This window comes from Acanthochromis polyacanthus, chromosome 1, assembly GCF_021347895.1.
Source record: "Acanthochromis polyacanthus isolate Apoly-LR-REF ecotype Palm Island chromosome 1, KAUST_Apoly_ChrSc, whole genome shotgun sequence".
NCBI lineage: Eukaryota > Metazoa > Chordata > Actinopteri > Pomacentridae > Acanthochromis > Acanthochromis polyacanthus.
Window position 1 is genome coordinate 3,927,931 of NC_067113.1, and position 19,178 is coordinate 3,947,108.

At 40.4% G+C, this 19,178-nt stretch overlaps 1 protein-coding gene across 1 annotated transcript; it reads left to right on the forward strand.

Moving 5' to 3' along the window:
- Positions 1–14,689: 14,689 nt before the first annotated feature.
- Positions 14,690–18,829, forward strand: LOC110968993 (GTPase IMAP family member 9-like). Its single transcript, XM_022219014.2, has 2 exons — positions 14,690–14,757; positions 17,126–18,829. The coding sequence occupies exons 1-2, from the start codon at positions 14,736–14,738 to the stop codon at positions 18,103–18,105; spliced, it is 1,002 nt and encodes a 333-aa protein (XP_022074706.2). The 5' UTR covers positions 14,690–14,735; the 3' UTR covers positions 18,106–18,829.
- Positions 18,830–19,178: the final 349 nt, after the last annotated feature.

Sequence of the window (19,178 nt, forward strand, 5' to 3'; positions counted from 1 at the left end):
ATTGACATCACAGGTGTTTCCAAACTCATAATCAGTCAGTCTGCCTATTTAAAGGGAGACAAGTAGTCACCCTGCTGTTTGGTGAAAAGGTGTGTACCACACTGAACATGGACAACAGAAAGCGAAGGAGAGAATTGTCCCAGGACATCCGAAAAAAAAATGATAGACAAACATCTTAAAGGTAAAGGCTATAAGACCATCTCTAAACAGCTTGAAGTTCCTGTGACAACAGTGGCTCATATTATTCAGAAGTTCAAGACCCACGGGACAGTAGCCAACCTCCCTGGACGTGGCCGCAAGAGGAAAATTGATGACAAATTGAAGAGACGGATCGTTCGAATTGTATCCAAAGAGCCCAGAGCAACCTCCAAAGAAATTAAAGGTGAACTCCAAGGCCAAGGTACATCAGTGTCAGATCGCACCATTCGTCGTTGTTTGAGCCAAAGTGGACTTCATGGGAGACGACCAAGGAGGACACCACTGCTGAAAAAAACTCATCAAAAAGCCAGACTGGAATTTGCAAAAATGCATGTTGACAAGCCACAAAGCTTCTGGGAGAATGTCCTTTGGACAGATGAGACCAAACTGGAGCTTTTTGGTAAGGCACATCAACTCTATGTTCATAGACTCAAAAACCAAGCATACGAAGAAAAGAACACTGTCCCTACGGTGAAACATGGAGGAGACTCAGTAATGTTTTGGGGCTGCTTTGCTGCATCTGGCACAGGGTGTCTTGAAAGTGTGCAAGGTACGATGAAATCTGAAGACTATCAAGGCATTCTGGAGAGAAATGTGCTGCCTAGTGTCAGAAAGCTTGGTCTCAGTCGCAGGTCATGGGTCTTCCAACAGGACAACCATCCAAAACACACAGCCAAAAACACCCAAGAATGGCTGAGAGAAAAGCGTTGGACTATTCTAAAGTGGCCTTCTATGAGCCCAGATCTGAATCCCATTGAACATATGTGGAAGGAGCTGAAACATGCCATTTGGAGAAGACACCCATCAAACCTGAGACAACTGGAGCTGTTTGCTCATGAGGAGTGGGCCAAAATACCTGTTGACAGCTGCAGAACGCTCATTGACAAATACAGAAATGGTTTAATTGCAGTGATTGCCTCAAAAGGTTGTGCAACAAAATATTAAGTTATGGGTACCATCATTTTTGTCCAGCCCTATTTCATTAGTTTGTTTTTTTAAATAATTATGTTAATCAACAATTCAAAAGTGATGGCTGATTTTGATTATTTAATTTTCAATAAATTTTTATTTATTGTTACTTTTGTGAGTTTCAAGTGATTTCAGTGAGAATTGTGGGTTTTTCCTTCTTTAACTGAGGGGTACCAACAATTTTGTCCACGTGTGTATATCGAAACTAGCAGGACATCAAGATTAAATTCAGCATCAACCTTTCTCAAAGTCCAAAGAAGCGAACATTTTTGAGGTAAGTGACTTCACTGTTCTGTTTGATGAAGCAAACACCAGAGGAAACATTCAGAAGGCAGTTTTAAAATCTGTTTTTCTACAACTCTGTCCAGTTTGTAATGAAATCTGTGAGCCAGAACAGGATGTAACACTCAGTTTTGTGCTTGTCGTGTCATTTTTAACATCGTTTATTCAAATCTAAGATTTCAGCAGTGCGGTAGGTAAATGATGTGTTCAAGTTTGATCCTAACTGGATAACTAAAACCAACCAGTACTCCTGTAAAGAGATTATTTCAGAGATTATTTCTTCTACTTGTCCTGTAGTTGAAACGAGAAAAGATGGTGAAAAATTCATGTTTTAAATTCATGTTTTATCTGTATTGGTTCTTGAGATATTGTCATTTAACATGACATTTTCTAAAATAAACAATGCTGAGAGCTTTCTAATTGTTTTTAAAGGCATTCTAGAATTCATGTCAAACACACAAACTCTTAGTGGAGACACCTTTTCACTTTATTTTACTGAGTTATTTATGAGTTTATTGAGTAGTTTAGTAAAACCAACCTCAGAGACATCCATATTTCAACAAAATCTAGATAAGCAAACTTTTGTGAGGTAAGTAACTCCACTCTTCTGTTTAATGAAGTAAACATTTTGGAGTTTCTGAGGAAGCATCCATGTAATGTTGCTGCAGTACTGTCCAATATGCCTTATAACACAATTCAGAACAGGGTGTAACACTCAGTGCTGTTGTTTTGTGATAATTGGTTCAATATTTAGCAAATTTGATTAAAAACTGAGATCACAACAGTGTGGTAGATTACCAACGGTTTAACAGGACATCCATAGATCATGGTTCTCTTTTGTGTCTGTTTCACTTTCAGTCATCTGTGAGACGATAAAAATGTACCATTATACCACAACGCCGCGTACCAAAGTCCCAAAAGGCTACACGCTGGTGAAAAACCTGGGACTTGGATGCTATGGAAAGGTGCTGGAATGTGTGGAAGACAACAGTGAAGAGCACGTGGCGATAAAGATGCCCAAAAGGAACAATCTAGACCGTGAGGTAGGACACTCATATACTCAACACAGGATTTCAGCTGAAGAGTGACACAAAAAGACATTTTTAAAATGATGGCAGTACCACTATAAGATTCTGAGTAGTGGCACTGGTCATCTAATGTGCTTCATAGTTGTTGAGAAGAACTGATTGGACCATGTGGCTCAGCAAACATGTTATGTCTCCACAGGCAGAAATCTTAAAAAAGCTCATGAGCCACAACTCAGACGAGTCCAATATCATCAAGTACAAGGGAGAAGTCTTTGTAAAAAGTATGCGGCTCCTGGTGTTGGAAAAACTGGACATCACCCTGCGGGACTATGTACGTGGTTTAAAAGAGCCAATGCCACTGGAACACGTCCGTACAGTAATTCAACAGGTGTGACCTTCTATTGTCTCCTTATATTTATCTCCTACACTGGTGCTATAATCAGCATCAGTGGTTCAGGAACCTTTACAACCTCTACTTTTATTGTCATGTGACAGATTTCTTTAACAAACTCCTGATAAATGTTGTTGTTTCTAACAGCTGGCCGTAGCTTTGAACACGACAAAGAGTGCTGGGATAATCCACACTGATGTGAAGACAGATAACATCATGATGGTGGATCATGTGAAGCAGCCCTTCAAGGTCAAACTCATTGACTTTGGTTTGGCCAAGTACAAGTTTGAAGCCGAAGCAGGAGATGTAGTCCAAGCACGACCATATAGGTATGATAATACTGATAAGTTTTCAACATTGAGAAATCTTTAATTCAGCACTGTCTCCTTACTGTCTACTGTGCCACATCTTCATTTGATGTTTTTTCCACATTCAGAGCTCCAGAAATCATCCTGGGCCTGCCGTACTCAGAGGCCATCGATGTTTGGTCCTTAGGCTGTGCGATGGCCTGGATGGTGACTCGCATTGCTCTCTTTGGATCAGACACAGAATACTGGATGGTGAGTAAATGACTGTAGCTGAAATGCATTAGAAGCCGTCACAGGATTAGCTTCAGGTCTAACGTGGTGTTGTGTTCTGTCTGCAGCTCCGACAAATGATCAGTCTGCTGGGTCCGCCACCTCAACATCTCATCGAAGCTGGTTGGAGATCACACAGATTTTTTAAGAAAATGCATAGTGGTTGGTGGCGGCTGAAGGTACAATACTCCTACTGTGATTTTACCACTGACCTCTACTCACTCAATAAGATGAAGGCTTTAGTAAGCATCTTTGTTTTCTTCTTTCAGACACAGAGAGAGTATTTTGGGCTCTTTGCCAGAATCCCTACATCTCACACGTTCGGCTCTCTGGATGAAATGATAACGGTAGGTAGTTTAGGAAGCAGCAGCTAGTTGCTGAAGAGTGACGTTCATTTATTGTATTCATATTTCAGGTTGAAGGTGACTTGACCACTATTGTACTTTCCAAACGTTTTCTGCACCAGGTGTATTCTGAGACAGACAACCAAGCAGAGGCTGATGAGAGGAGGGAGTGTATCAAGCTGTTAAAGGCGATGGTTCGGTGGGATGAGAAAGACAGAATTACCCCCAGTGATATCCTCAGCCATCCTTTTATCACCAGAAGCTACCTCAAAAGCAACTCCCCCACCAGCAGTTGGTAAGTGTGCTTCTATTTACTTTGTACACAAGTTGTGAGGTATTCACAGCCCAGCAAGTGACAAAACACTGATATGGACTTTTGCTGATTTCCATGTTTACATTCTCTGCTTGTCGGACGTAAACCCAACAGTGTATGTTTCCTTTTTTTAGTGATGAACTTCTACCCTCCTCCAGCACGTTCATCATGGTTAAGCCTGCAGACCCTGAAAATAGAATTGACCTGACAGGCTTACCTGATGAGGACAATGACCGGGAAAAGAAGAAGAGCAGCGAGTATGAGGACAATGAGCATAGTGATGATTATAAAGCTGCTAAAGACATTGAGGACGGTGAAAGCAGCGACACCAGCAACGTCAGCAAAGATGATCAGTTCAGGAAGGTCGAGCAGAACCACCAGTACACTGAAGACAGCGAGAAGGAGCAAAGCAAGAGGAAAAAGAAGAAGAAGAACCGCTTCCAACGCATCTTGTCTTGGATGAAGACGTTCAGCTGCTGCTGTGTGCCTGATGAGATGGACTGAGCAGCACCGATGGCCTGCATTCACATTTCAGTCTCACAGGTATTGACCTCAGTAACCTTCGCTGGGTTTACTGTTCTCTTGTGCTTTGATCTGTTTCCTGTCTAACATCCTGCTCTCTCTCTCCTTTACCCTCACTCCAACCAGTCGAGGAAGATGACCGCCCTCTCAGAGCCTGGATCTGCCCAAGGTTTCTTCCCATTTGAAGTGAGTTGTTCCTCCCAAGTGTCCCAAGTGCTTGCTCTAAGGGGAATCCAAAGGATTTGTTGGGATTCTGTCTGTAATTAATTTTTAATGGACTAGTCCTCATTTTGTCATGTAAAGTGACTTGAGACATTTGTTATGAACTGACAGTGTGTAAATTAGGACAGTAGTTTTAAATATTATGTACTTAAATAGTACAAAGCACAAAATAGATCAAAAGAATAATTATATATATATATAATATTATTTTTATTAAAATATGCAAGTATGTTATTTGTAAATGTAATATGCAGGCTATGCAATACACAGTTTGTGTATTGTGTATATACATGTTCAGACAGACAGACAGATGAAGGCTTACTCCAAATAGCATAACTTACTTGCTAACATAGAATTCAATTCAATTCAAAGAGCTAAAATGATTTATTAATAATAATAATAGTAAAAATAATACTCCATTTTATTTGTAATGCACTTTTCATTTAAGCAAAATCTCAAAGTGCTACATTAAAGATATAAAAGGATTTTAAATAAGTAAGAAAAAGAACAATAATAAAAATACTTAAATTTAAAACACATGGAAAAAAATCAAAAAATAATTCAAAGGGAAATGACGTGCTTGTCTTTAGCATAGATAGTGTGAAAGTATATTCGAAAACCCTTTGTCTCAAGTCAACTTTTAAAATGTTGATTACACGGCAGATATGACTAATTTATTTTTCTGATTTTTGCCACGTATCCTAACAGGTGATTGGCCGTGATGAAGAGACGTCAGATTGTACAGAACGGTGTTATGGAGCTGACATTATGGACCTGCGGTTCCTGGCCTCACCTTGAAGTAGTTGTTGTTCTCTTGTGCTTTCTCTGTTTTCTATCTACTATCCTGTTCTCTTTACCCTTTACCCTCACCCCAGCCGGTCGAGGCAGATGGCCGCCCTGTCTGAGCCTGGTTCTGCCGGAGGGTTCTTCCTAAAAAAGGGAGTTTTACCTCCCCTCTGTCGCCAAGTGCTTGCTCAGACGGGGAATCCAAAGGAAATTATGGATTTGTTGGGTTTCTCTCTATAATTTTGTATTTACTTTTCTCATTGAACTGTTTTGAGATGGCACATTTGAACTAGTAAATAAAATGTATTGAAAATGAATTGAAAGCTTCACCCAAAAAGTGTCTGGATTTTGGTCACATGGTTGATGCTCACAACTGGCCTGAGTCAGTCATGGCTTCTCAGGTGCCATGCAGAGCAGAGAATCTTTTGTTGTTGTTGTTTTTAAACGTTCATCATTATTTTTGGTAAATTTTTGAATTTGACATTTTAAACAAAGTGACTACAATGAAATCCAAACATTTTAAGCTTATTTACAATATTTTTTCTCAACTGATGGTATTTATTACAAACAGTCGGAAAGCTGAACTATTCTTTCCATTTTTACAGTTTGTGACTCTAAAAAAAACATTTGTATTTTGGAGATTTTTTTCAAAGAAAGCATGCCTTTTAAGCACAGTAGTGTTAAGAGGGTTGGAAGTGACAAACATATCTCATTGCAATGAGTGATAACGTTATTTTTCCTGCACTCCACAACTTACAAGTCTCCAAACTATCAATCCTAACTATTTGTAATCCTTTACATTGGATATCTCCTTTCACAGATACAAAATCACAAAGTGCTTTACAACTATAATAAAACAAAAATAATGTAATAATAAAATAAAATGTTTATTACCATCAGACCTTGTTCTCTAATATCATTAAAAAAAATTCCATTTCAAAAATAGAAGACGAGTAACAGTTATTATTGGCAAACTTTATCGTGTTTTACTAATATGCAACATATTAGTAAAAGTGACTGGAAAACAAAAGACAAACAAAGGAAGTGAGTGTATCAAAGATAAAAATGGCAATATGCTATTTGATGAAAATGAAATCAAAAATAGGTGGGAAGAATATGTGACTGAACTGTATGGTGATGCAAGAAATGACAACCTAGAATTGCCTTCAAATGAAGATGGTGAAGATCTGCTGGTGGATGAGGTAAAGAAGGCAATAAGTGACCTAAAATCAGGCAAGGCAGCAGGACTGGACAACATTAACACCGAGATCTTAAAATCATTGGATGAAGAAAACATTAACCATGTCGCTCAATTTTGCAATATGGTATACAAAACTGGTACTTTTCCAGGTGACATAAATGACTCCATATTCATAAGACTTCCTAAGAAACCAAAGGCCACAGAATGTTCTGAATATCGAACAATAAGTCTTATGAGCCATATACTGAAAATCATATACTGAACAGGAACAAGAAGATCATAGAAAGTGAAATAAATTAAACTCAAAGTGGTTTTATAAATGGCAAGGGAACAAGAGAAGGCATCTCCAACTTAAGAACTATCACTGAAAGATGCAATGACGTAAACAAAGATGTCTATGCCTGCTTCATAGACTTATCAAAAGGCATTTGACAGAGTCAATCATGAAAAGCTAATTGAATGTCTGGTCAACATCGGAATGTTTCGCCATGAAAATTTAACGATTCATATCTCAGCTGAACAACATCCTATCTGCCTCAGACTTCACATGCTGGATACCAGGTCCAGTCTGAACACATCCACACTCATAAATTTTGAAAAAGTCATAGCGCCACCTGTTGGTAATAGTAAGTTTAAGGCCTTATATTTTCAGGTACAATGGCCCCAAACTTGGTGATATCATGCTGGAAATTGGTCAGTCGAGTCTTCACCTCTTGACAATCACACACTGTGAAGGGTGTGACATTTCATGCAACGCTGTTGCCGTAGCAACCAAATATCGCCATGAAAAACAAAGCCCTTTCTGACAGGTTAGGAATACTCCAATGCTCACAAAAATTACCACACACATCACCATTGACCCAAGGAACAACACTGTATGCATCTCGGCACTGCACATGCTATAGCGCCCCCTACAGTATTTTTAACAAACAGCCCCCCCAGCACGTTTCACCTACATCCATGAAATTTGGGAGGCTTATAGAGCACATCAGGACGCACAAAAAAGCCTCTTGGCGCCATGTCCTAAACCCAACAGGAAGTCGGCCATCTTGGATTAATTGTGAGATTTTTGATGATTTTTCTCATTTTTGAGAGTTAATACCTCCTAGGGGATAATTCCAGGAGACCTGAAATTTTGTCAGTCCACACAGCAGGACTTGGTTTGGAAAAGTTATCAAAAGTTTAACCAGAAGCCAAATGGCGTGGCCATGGCGACCATTAGAGTTTTGATGCTTCGCCATGAAACAACAACTGCTGTATAACTCTCCTCTGCATGCTCCAATCTGCCTCAAACTTTCCATGTGTGATCACAATCCAATCCTGATCACATCTACAGGCCAACAGACACTCTCAGTTGCAGCGCCACCTGTTGGAGGGACAATAAATGCTGTATAACTGGCCTCTACATGATCAAATCAGCCTGAAACTTTTCATGAGTGATCAGAGTCCAGCCCTCATCACATCCACTGTTTGGAATACACTCTGAGTTACAGCGCCACCTGGTGGTGGATGGGCAGGAAATGCTGTATAACTAGTCTGAACATGCTCCAATCTGGCTGAAATTTTACGTGTGATTAAACTCTGGTCCAGATGTGATTCAGAGGCCAGCACACACTCTCAGTCACAGCGCCACCTGGTGGACGTGCATGGATTCGCCGACCAGCATGGATGCGAGGACCCGTCCATCGCTGCTTGCAGCTTTAATTATTATTATTAGGGTCCGAGCACCGAGGGTGCGAAGGACAGGCGGTGCCAGGGCACCGACTGTCCAAGGCACCAGCGGTGCCAAGGACCCTATTGAAACCCGAGGGTTTATTAGGGTCCGAGCACCGAGGGTGCGAAGGACAGGCGGTGCCAGGGCACCAGCGGTGCCAAGGACCCTATTGAAACCCTAGGGTTTATTATTATTATTATTAGGGTCCGAGCACCGAGGGTGCGAAGGACAGGCGGTGCCAGGGCACCGACTGTCCAAGGCACCAGCGGTGCCAAGGACCCTATTGAAACCCTAGGGTTTATTATTATTATTATTATTATTATTATTATTATTATTATTAGGGTCCGAGCACCGAGGGTGCGAAGGACAGGCGGTGCCAGGGCACCGACTGTCCAAGGCACCAGCGGTGCCAAGGACCCTATTGAAACCCTAGGGTTTATTATTATTAGGGTCTGAGCACCGAGGGTGCGAAGGACAGGCGGTGCCAGGGCACCGACTGTCCAAGGCACCAGCGGTGCCAAGGACCCGATTGAAACCCTCGGGTTTATTAGGGTCCGAGCACCGAGGGTGCGAAGGACAGGCGGTGCCAGGGCACCGACTGTCCAAGGCACCAGCGGTGCCAAGGACCCTATTGAAACCCTAGGGTTTATTATTATTATTATTATTATTTATTTATTTATTTATTTTTTTCTCCCGTAAAGTAAATTGGCTTTTTGGCGGCCTTATCATACTCCAAAACGCGTGAAATTTGGCATGCACATCAGGACTGGCGAAAAATTTGATATTTTATGGGAGTTGCGCATGTGCGTGGCAAAATGGCTCTATAGCGCCACCTGCAAACTTGAAAAAGTAGTCATTAGGCCAACTGCCACAATGTTTCATGTACAGCTACAATATTTGGTGGGCATATGCAGAACATCTGGACACACCAAAAAGTCAATTACAGCCACGCCCTAAACCCAACAGGAAGTCGGCCATCTTCAATTTGCTGTAAATTTTTCAAACGTAATCGCTCCTCGGGAAATGACTTGCCTTTTTGGCGGCCTTATCATGAACCAAAACGCGTGAAATTTGGCGTGCACATCAGGACTGGCGAAAAATTTGATATTTTATGGGAGTTGCGCATATGTGTGAAAAAATGGCTCTATAGCGCCACCTGCAAAATTGAAAAAGTGGTCATTAGGCCAACTGCCACAATGTTTCATGTACAGCTACAATATTTGGTGGGCATATGCAGAACATCCGGACACACCAAAAAGTCAATTACAGCCACGCCCTAAACCCAACAGGAAGTCGGCCATCTTCAATTTGCTGTAAATTTTTCAAACTTAATCGCTCCTCGGGAAATGAATTGCCTTTTTGGTGGCCTTATCATATTCCAAAACGCGTGAAATTTGGCGTGCACATCAGGACTGGCAAAAAATTTGATATTTTATGGGAGTTGCGCATATGTGTGGAATAATGGCTCTATAGCGCCACCTGCAAAATTGAAAAAGTGGTCATTAGGCCAACTTCCACAATGTTTTATTTACAGCTACAATATTTGGTGGGCATATGCACCACATCAGGACACACCAAAAAGTCAATCACAGCCACACCCTAAACCCAACAGGAAGTCGGCCATCTTGAATTTGCTGTACATTTGTCAAAATTTATAGCTCCTAGTGGATAAGTCTGAGAGAACTGAAATTTGGCCAGTACATGCACCAGACCTTTCTGATGAAAAGTTATCAAAAACTCAACCAGAAGCCAAAAGGTGTGGCCATGGCGGAGCCTCAAACAACTGATCCTTCGCCATGAAACAGGAATTGGTGTCTAATTCTTCTCAACATGCTCCAATCTGCCTGAAACTTTACATGTATGATGACAGTCCTGTCCTGATGTCATCCACATAGGGATATTCATTGACAGTCATAGCGCCACCTTGTGGTTTCAGGAAATAGACATCTTTTACACTTTCATGCCCTATTGTTACCCGGTTGATCATATTCACTTCAAATGCAGTGACAACAGCCTAAACACATTGATGATGCATCCCAGTGAAAATGGTGACTTGTCATCAAAGGGCGTGTCTGTGGCGGCCAAACCAATTTCAATGTTTCGCCATGAAAATGTAACGATTCATATCTCAGCTGAACAACATCCTATCTGCCTCAGACTTCACATGCTGGATACCAGGTCCAGTCTGAACACATCCACACCCATAAATTTTGAAAAAGTCATAGCGCCACCTGTTGGTAATAGTAAGTTTAAGGCCTTATATTTTCAGGTACAATGGCCCCAAACTTGGTGATATCATGCTGGAAATTGGTCAGTCGAGTCTTCACCTCTTGACAATCACACACTGTGAAGGGTGTGACATTTCATGCAACGCTGTTGCCGTAGCAACCAAATATCGCCATGCAAAACAAAGTGCTATTTGACAGGTTAGAAATACTCCAATGCTCACTAAAATTACCACACACATCACCATCGACCCAAGGAACGACACCGTATGCATCTCGGCACTGCACATGCTATAGCGCCCCCTACAGTATTTTTAACAAACAGCCCCCCCAGCACATTTCACCTACATCCATGAAATTTGGGAGGCATATAGAGCACATCAGGACGCACAAAAAAGCCTCTTGGAGCCATGTCCTAAACCCAACAGGAAGTCGGCCATCTTGGATTAATTGTGAGATTTTTGATGATTTTTCTCATTTTTGAGAGTTAATACCTCCTAGGGGATAATTCCAGGAGACCTGAAATTTTGTCAGTCCACACAGCAGGACTTGGTTTGGAAAAGTTATCAAAAGTTTAACCAGAAGCCAAATGGCGTGGCCATGGCGACCATCAGCGTTTTGATGCTTCGCCATGAAACATCAACTGCTGTATAACTCTCCTCTGCATGCTCCAATCTGCCTCAAACTTTCCATGTGTGATCACAATCCAATCCTGATCACATCTACAGGCCAACAGACACTCTCAGTCGCAGCGCCACCTGTTGGAGGGACAATAAATGCTGTATAACTGGCCTCTACATGATCAAATCAGCCTGAAACTTTTCATGAGTGATCAGAGTCCAGCCCTCATCACATCCACTGTTTGAAATACACTCTGAGTTACAGCGCCACCTGGTGGATAGACAGGAAATGCTCTATAACTGCTCTGAACATGCTACAGTCTGGCTGAAATTTTACATGTATGATTGGACTCTGGTCCAGATGCGATTCAGAGGCCGACATACACTCTCAGTCACAGCGCCACCTGGTGGACGTGCATGGATTCGCCGACCAGCGTGGATGCGAGGACCCGTCCATCGCTGCTTGCAGCTTTAATTATCTATTATTTCCGCTATGAATATTACTATGTTCAGCACCCCATTGATTTACACCTGCATTTTGTGCTTCATGGCGCTAGGTGTGCTGTTTGCATGTTGGACATTGTTTTACACAGACACCACCGAAGAAGAAAGGTGCCGAAGTGCCGCACGTTTTGTTTTGTTTTTGTTTTGTTTTGTTTTTTTTAAATTGAAACAGGAGTCTGTCCGCATGAATGTCCAATGGGTTAGGAGTTGTCCATGAGTTTGATATCTTCAATCATGTTAAAAAGTTTTACAGCAGTCCGTTTAGAAATCTGCATTTGTGTATGAAAAACTTCCAAAATATTATAATAAAGCAGACCGGAATCGAACCTACGTCCGAGACCAGCTCTTGTACATGAGTCACCTGCTTAACATGCTGAGCTATACAGGCATTGGTTACCCATTCTTCAAAATTAGTTAATAAATACCAGCGCACCGGCCCGTCGGTCAAACAGCCCAATAATGTTTACACAAATTTTGGCCCGAAGCCACATCTAATTGCCGGCCCCTGCGAATGCAAAATATAGCGTTGGATTCGCAATGCTTTTACATTAAAAATATAATATAGCGATTCAAAATGCCCTACGTAACTCGCTTAAATCTGACCGAGGAGAAACATGACACACGAGGAATATTTGATTAATTAAACGTTCTATTCAGGTGTGATTAAGATTCAGATATGAAAACAAAATCAAACCCGTTTGCAAACAAACAAACACTAACGTTTTTTAATCTCAAATACCCAAATCCTGCAGCAAAAATCACATTATATATATGGGACGATGTAATGCAAAATATAGCGTTGGATTCGCGACGCTTTTACATTTAAAATATTCGTTTGAAATACGTTCTGAGTGGCATGAAAAGTCCTCCGCTTGAAATACATTGGTTTGAATTTCGTTGTGAGCAACACGTAAAACATGAGAAATCGTGTTGGTGCGCACGTAACCATAGATTAATTTACGTGACAGTTTCACGAATCCTTGTGAGACCAGGTTGTACTTGTGGTAGATTTCGGCCATGTTTACATGAAATTTTTAATTCGGAAAAAACTCATTCAGAATTAAAGTTTTGTGCTTCGCATTTACATGGAAATATTGATTCCAAATTAAGGTTTACATGGACCGCACTGGACCCACCTCTTCCTCAATTCCACTTTAATGCTTGGACATTGGAGAGGATTCTGATTGGACAGAGAGTGGACTTTACGTATTCGTGTTTACCGGAAGAAAACAAACTCTATTTGCCTGGAACATGGAAGAACAACTAATAAGCATGCTTCTTGCTTTGCTTTTTATTGTCGTTTTGAAAATCAACTTGACAATGGCGTACTACTTCTGTTGCATCACTTGGCAAAGAGAAGAGAGATAGAATACTGGAGAGTAAGGTCGCTACGTCATCGCTACGTGACCGGAATTAACAAAAGTGGAATTAACCGTATACATGAATAGAAAGTACACAGGAATTGGTTTATTCGGAATTAACATCGGAATAAACCAGGTAGTTTTTTCAGAATTAAGTTTATTCGGAATTAACTTTTTAATTCGGAATTAAGTGTTTACAAGGAGATTTTACTTCCGAATTAAAGAGGAATTAAAGGTCTCATGTAAACGTGGCCATTTATGCACTCAGATTCTGCAGGCCTGGGGAAGGACTGGCGTCCCCACTTGTAGCCTCGGATGTGCCCCCGAGACAACTACTTTCCACTACACTACCAACCCCTCAGTGGACTCCAAGCGGAGTCTCCATTTAGATCACAGTGCTTGTCTACTTGCATGCAAATGTTCCACCACAAGAATTCCACCTGTCACTATTTGGCAGAATACCAAAGCAACATAATTCACTTAGCCCCAGCCATAAAAACTCTGATTTAAAGAAACAGAAAGAAGTTAGCGTGTTTCCATGTAGCTGAACAATAGGGATGTGCAGTCACACCTCTGTGTTCTACAGAATGGACTGGCTAAGCAAGACCAACATCTCCCATATCTTTGTAGTTTGACTGTCGCCAAACATTCAGCACAAACAGAAGCAGCAGTCAGTTAAGTAAATACAATCAGTTTCTAGGAGTGAAAACATGTGATCCAACATAATGATGAAGACTTTACATTGATAAACAAGCAAAGAGCCACACAGGCAGGTTAAACAAGTTTGTCTGCATGACTATGTTTTTTTTTTGTTTTTTTTTACCTGTTTAGGACTTTGTCTAAAGCTGGGATAAAAACTCATCATCATCCATGTCTGTTTACGAAAAGGCATTTTTACTGATGTCATTATTCTGCTGACATTTCTGCTCCTACACCTGCTGCAGCCTGAGCTTCATGTTGTCTGCACCATCAACATGCAAGGAATGTTTCCAGTCACTGAGTTGTGCAGTTCTAAAAAGAGACAAGCCAGGCGACTGATGGAATGAGATAAGGTACGGCTATCTGGTAATCTGGGGCACACAGAGAGTTATCAGGCACTGGACCAAGTGCAGGGAATGAGAATAAAATGCCTGCTTAAAGTTAACAACTTTAGGCAGGTGAACAACTTCTCTCATGATAGGCGCATTTCACACAGATGCTGTTTGCTCCTGGGAAGAAGAAATACCAGTTCTGTGACTGCATGCTTGGTGTTTGTAGGCAGGTCTCTTTGCATAACAGACTCTAAATGCTAGTGTTTCAGTGGCTTGAGGAAGAAAAAAACCCTTCCTTGTTCTTTGTTGCACTTGTTCTCTCTCAGGTCGTAATGAGAAAAGGAAACGCCCATGTGTTGGTTAGAAAAGTAAAGTGACAGGAAGAAGTAAATCACACATGACAAGACCAACAACAGAAGGATCCACTGAGCTTTTGACTTTTCAACATGAGTGGGCTAAATGATCAAGGTAAGAGACAGCCTCCTTCCTAACACTTAGTTTGACTTTTTGGGTTATTTCTGTGGTCTGAGCTGACTGCAGATGTGGTAGATCTGAGCTAAGTAACTGTTTCTATCAGGTATTGTACAGCAAAAGGTGTTTCCATGACAAACATATGATACTCTCTGAAACCATGTTGAGCGATAAAGGTCAAATATGACAATGTTGTTTAAGATGTTTAAGGGTTTTCTTGCTTGTACTGTCTGTTTTTTTTCTTGACTAGTGAATTCATATCCCTCAATTTATTCTTTTGAGACACTTCTTGGTGGATTTGTTACTGTGCTTAGGATCATTGTCCTTTAAGCAAGTTTACTCCTGGTTCAATTTTAGTTTTCAGGCAGGTAGCCTTACATTACTTGCAAGTCTTTAACCTGTAAAATTGACTATGCAATGTTAACTGATTGTATTTTATTTTTTTGGACTAGATCTGCTGTCGGCTCAATTTCAAAAGATCAAATGTTTGCTTGTTCAAACACTTCCATATAATGATACAATCCTGAGTACATTATTCAGCTGATAGTCTGGACGGATTCAATTCTAACGTCAGTTATATCAGAAAGACGAACAATTTACATGAGATGTGCTTATTTCTTTATACACACAGACACATGTACTCTGTCTATCTATCTATCTATCTATCTATCTATCTATCTATATATATATACATACATATATATATATATATATATATGTATGTATATATATATATATATATATATATATATATAGAGAGAGAGAGAGAGAGAGAGAGAGACAGAGAATATAAAAAAGAACCCCACATTTTTTATTATTGTTTCGAACATTATTATTGAAAGAAAAGCATTTTTTTCCCAATGAAGATACAATTAAATGAATGGTAAATCCAGTGTAGACACTGTTCACTGTTATAGCTAATGGTGTTGAAAAGCTCACTGATGATTAGAAAACCCTTGTGCAGTTATGTTAGCATATCCAGTCCAATCCAACTTTATTTATATAGCACTCTGAAAAACCACAGATTGAAGCAAAGTTCTGTACAACCAGAACAAGGCAAATCAAATCAGAAATATATAATCGAAGCACTTAAACAAGTAACATCAGAAATACTCAATTAAACACATGAATAGAAGTGAGAACTTTCACGGAAAGCATGAAATTGTCTGGATGACCCTAGACTTTTGAACGGTAGTGTATGTGTGTGTGTAGTCTAGAATTTTATACTTTTTTTTTGCTGAAGAATAATATAATTAGTATTGATTATATTGGTATATTAATTATACCACTACTGATCTGTAATTCCACCAATCACAGCGCAACAAAAACAGTCTCACTGGTTTCATGTTCAAGCAGCAGTAATAACTGCAACAACAGCATTCAGTCCAAAAATGTCATTAGTATGGAGTAAGCACTTTATCTTATTTTCTTTGTCTGTCACAAATAGAAAATTGGAAGAACGGCATGAAAAACAGTTGACTTGTCAAAGCCATTAAACCCGGGCTGGGGTTTTGTGTGTTTGTTTGTTTTTTTATCTGCTGTGTGTCTCCTGTGCTGGAAGGTTCTCAACATATTTTAATATAAATTACGTGTTGCAAAATGATTTAAGCCAAAGTGTGTAAGACTGGAGAATGTAAGGCGTTTGCAGATTTGTAGCACAGCTACATTTGCAGAGGATGGTTCAAACAGAAGATTTAGGACTTACTTACACTTTTTTTTTATCAGTATGGACATAGCAGTGTAAGAAGATGGTTGTATGTGCAATTTGTGTTTAGAAATTTTGAGACAGATGCATAAGAATAACAGACTGACTGATGGAGATGACATGAGATGAGATGAGATGAGATGAACTTTTTTATCCCCGAGGGGAAATTAAGACGTTCCAGCAGCACAATGCAATAGTGTAAATAGCAATAAAGCATAAAAACATAAAAACTGAGCTAAAATCAACAAGGACACAAGAAACACAGCGGAAATCACACAGAAGACCAGGGCCAACACTTGCTAAAGCAGAATGTCTTTGTCTTTAATCACTTTCATTTATGCATATGCAATGCAGTCAGTAGAGAATCTGGATGCTCTGAGTTGTCTGACTTGTTGGATGTCTGTTGTTCCAAACCAGTTGGATAACAGCAAAAATGCAGTGTCATTGTGCTAAACAAAGTGAAACTGCATTTTTTTTTACAACTATACTGTTGGAACAAAGCAATTCACGAACTGATCAACAATACTGTCTTTTAGTAAGTGACTGTTCTTTTATTTCAAAATAAGTAGTCAGCTGAGTTCTTTTTTTCTCTTCCATCTGGAGTGTGCTCATCTGATAACGCAGCACTGTGATGATGAACAGTGTATTTCTTCCTGACAGGGTACAAAGGCGCCTCAGATGTGAACGAAAGGAGGATTGTTCTGGTTGGGAAGACTGGAGTGGGGAAGAGCGCAGCAGGAAACACCATCCTCGGGAGAGAAGCCTTCGAGTCAGACCTGTCTCCATCTTCACTGACGGCTGAATGCCAGAAAGCCAAAGGAGTCATTGATGGTCGAAAAGTTGCCGTTATCGACACTCCGGGGCTGTTTGACACAAATTTCACCCAAGAAGAAGTGTTGAATAGGATCAAGATGTGTATCTCTCTGTCTGCTCCTGGTCCTCATGCCTTCCTGGTGGTTCTTCAACTGGGCAGGTTCACCCAGGAAGAGAAGGAAACGGTCAAGATGATTCAGACCACTTTTGGTGAAGATGCAGCCAAATACACAATGGTGCTGTTCACACATGGAGACCAGCTGAAGAACCAAACCATTGAGGGCTTTATTTCAGAGAGTCCTGACCTGAAAGTTCTCATTAAAACATGTTACAATAGATATCACGTTGTTAACAATGAAATCAAAGATGCCCAACAAACCAGTGAGCTCCTGGACAAAATTGAGAAGATGACCATGGCTAACGGTGGAAGCTACTACACCAATGCAATGTTCATGAAAGCAGAGGCAGCCATAGAGAAGGAGAAAGAGCGACTTCTAAAGGAGATGGAAAACCAGAGACAGAAAGAGCTGGATGAACTGAGAGCCAAATATGCAGGAATGAATTCAGGAAGGGCCTACTACAGGGAGGAGAAGTGGGTGCATATGAGATACGAGCATGAAGCTAGATCTCGAGCCGAAAAATCAAACGAGTTCACCTCAGCACCAACAATTGCTATAGCAACCGCCTGCGGTGCTGCCATTGGAGGCGTGCTTGGAATTGCAGCAGGTCCACTCGGTTTGGCAGTTGGAGTTGCAGCTGGAGCAGCTGTTGGAGCTTCTGTTGGCGCTATAGTAGTGAGAGTCTCAGATCGCTGCAATGTGCAATAAGAAAGATACAGGAGAGTTCAATAATTAAGTTTGCATTTTTTTATTTCCACAAAAGTCCTGGTCATCTAGATAAGCATAATCTGCTTCTGCATCTAAGAAAAAAAATCTCTGCACATGTGATTTACATTAAGGATGACTTTCATAATCACTTTTCATCACTAAATGATGTAATTAGTACCTGTATCAGAGACAGCTAATGAACTTGTATAATGCTGCATCTTTAACAAGATCTTCACTTTACATTATGAACATAATTTAATGCTATTACCTAATGACTGATGGAGCATACGTTTGTAGCATCTAAAATAATTCTGTTAAGCTGTGTAGGGGGATCCTGTACATTAATATCATGAACCAAACAGCTGTATGAAGGACAAAAGAACTAGTGTTGTTATTGTTGTTGTTGTTGTTTTTGTCCATAAAGGTGTACATGTATGTGGATGTGAGCAACCTAGAATGTGTGGTGGCCTGGTCAGTCTGCATGACAAAAGGACTCTAAAATTTGTTTCATGTGCCAGGTGTTCATACTGAATTCCACATGCTTGGTCCTGTGGTCAGTCACCAGTGAAAACTGGAAATACACTGCTATTTAAAGTGGCAGTATCAGGGTCCACAGACTAGCTCTGCTGTGCTTTCATTGTATTAGCTTTCAGTTGTGCTTTTTTTAAATCTGTAAATCAAGTCAAATCAAATGTTCTCTGTAAAAAAAAAAGACTAAACAAACACACACACACACACACACACACACACACACACACACACACACACACACATATAAAGAATATTACAATAAAGATGATTTGTCACAGATGATTGCTTCCATGTTGTGGTATGCTATTGAGAACACCTTTTCAGAATTCTGTTTTACTGTTTGCTGTTTGATATTCCAGAAACAGAATGAAACCTCCCTGCAGTGTGATGCTGATTAGTAAACCTGTATCCCTCTCAGCTGCCACTGATGTTTAATATTTGATAGGGAGCTAGCACCGAAAGAAAGAAAAGCTGAAACCAGTGATGTTACTATGTTTTATCTTTGCAGGGTCTCGGAAGAGCGACGAAGTCCGAATGATTTT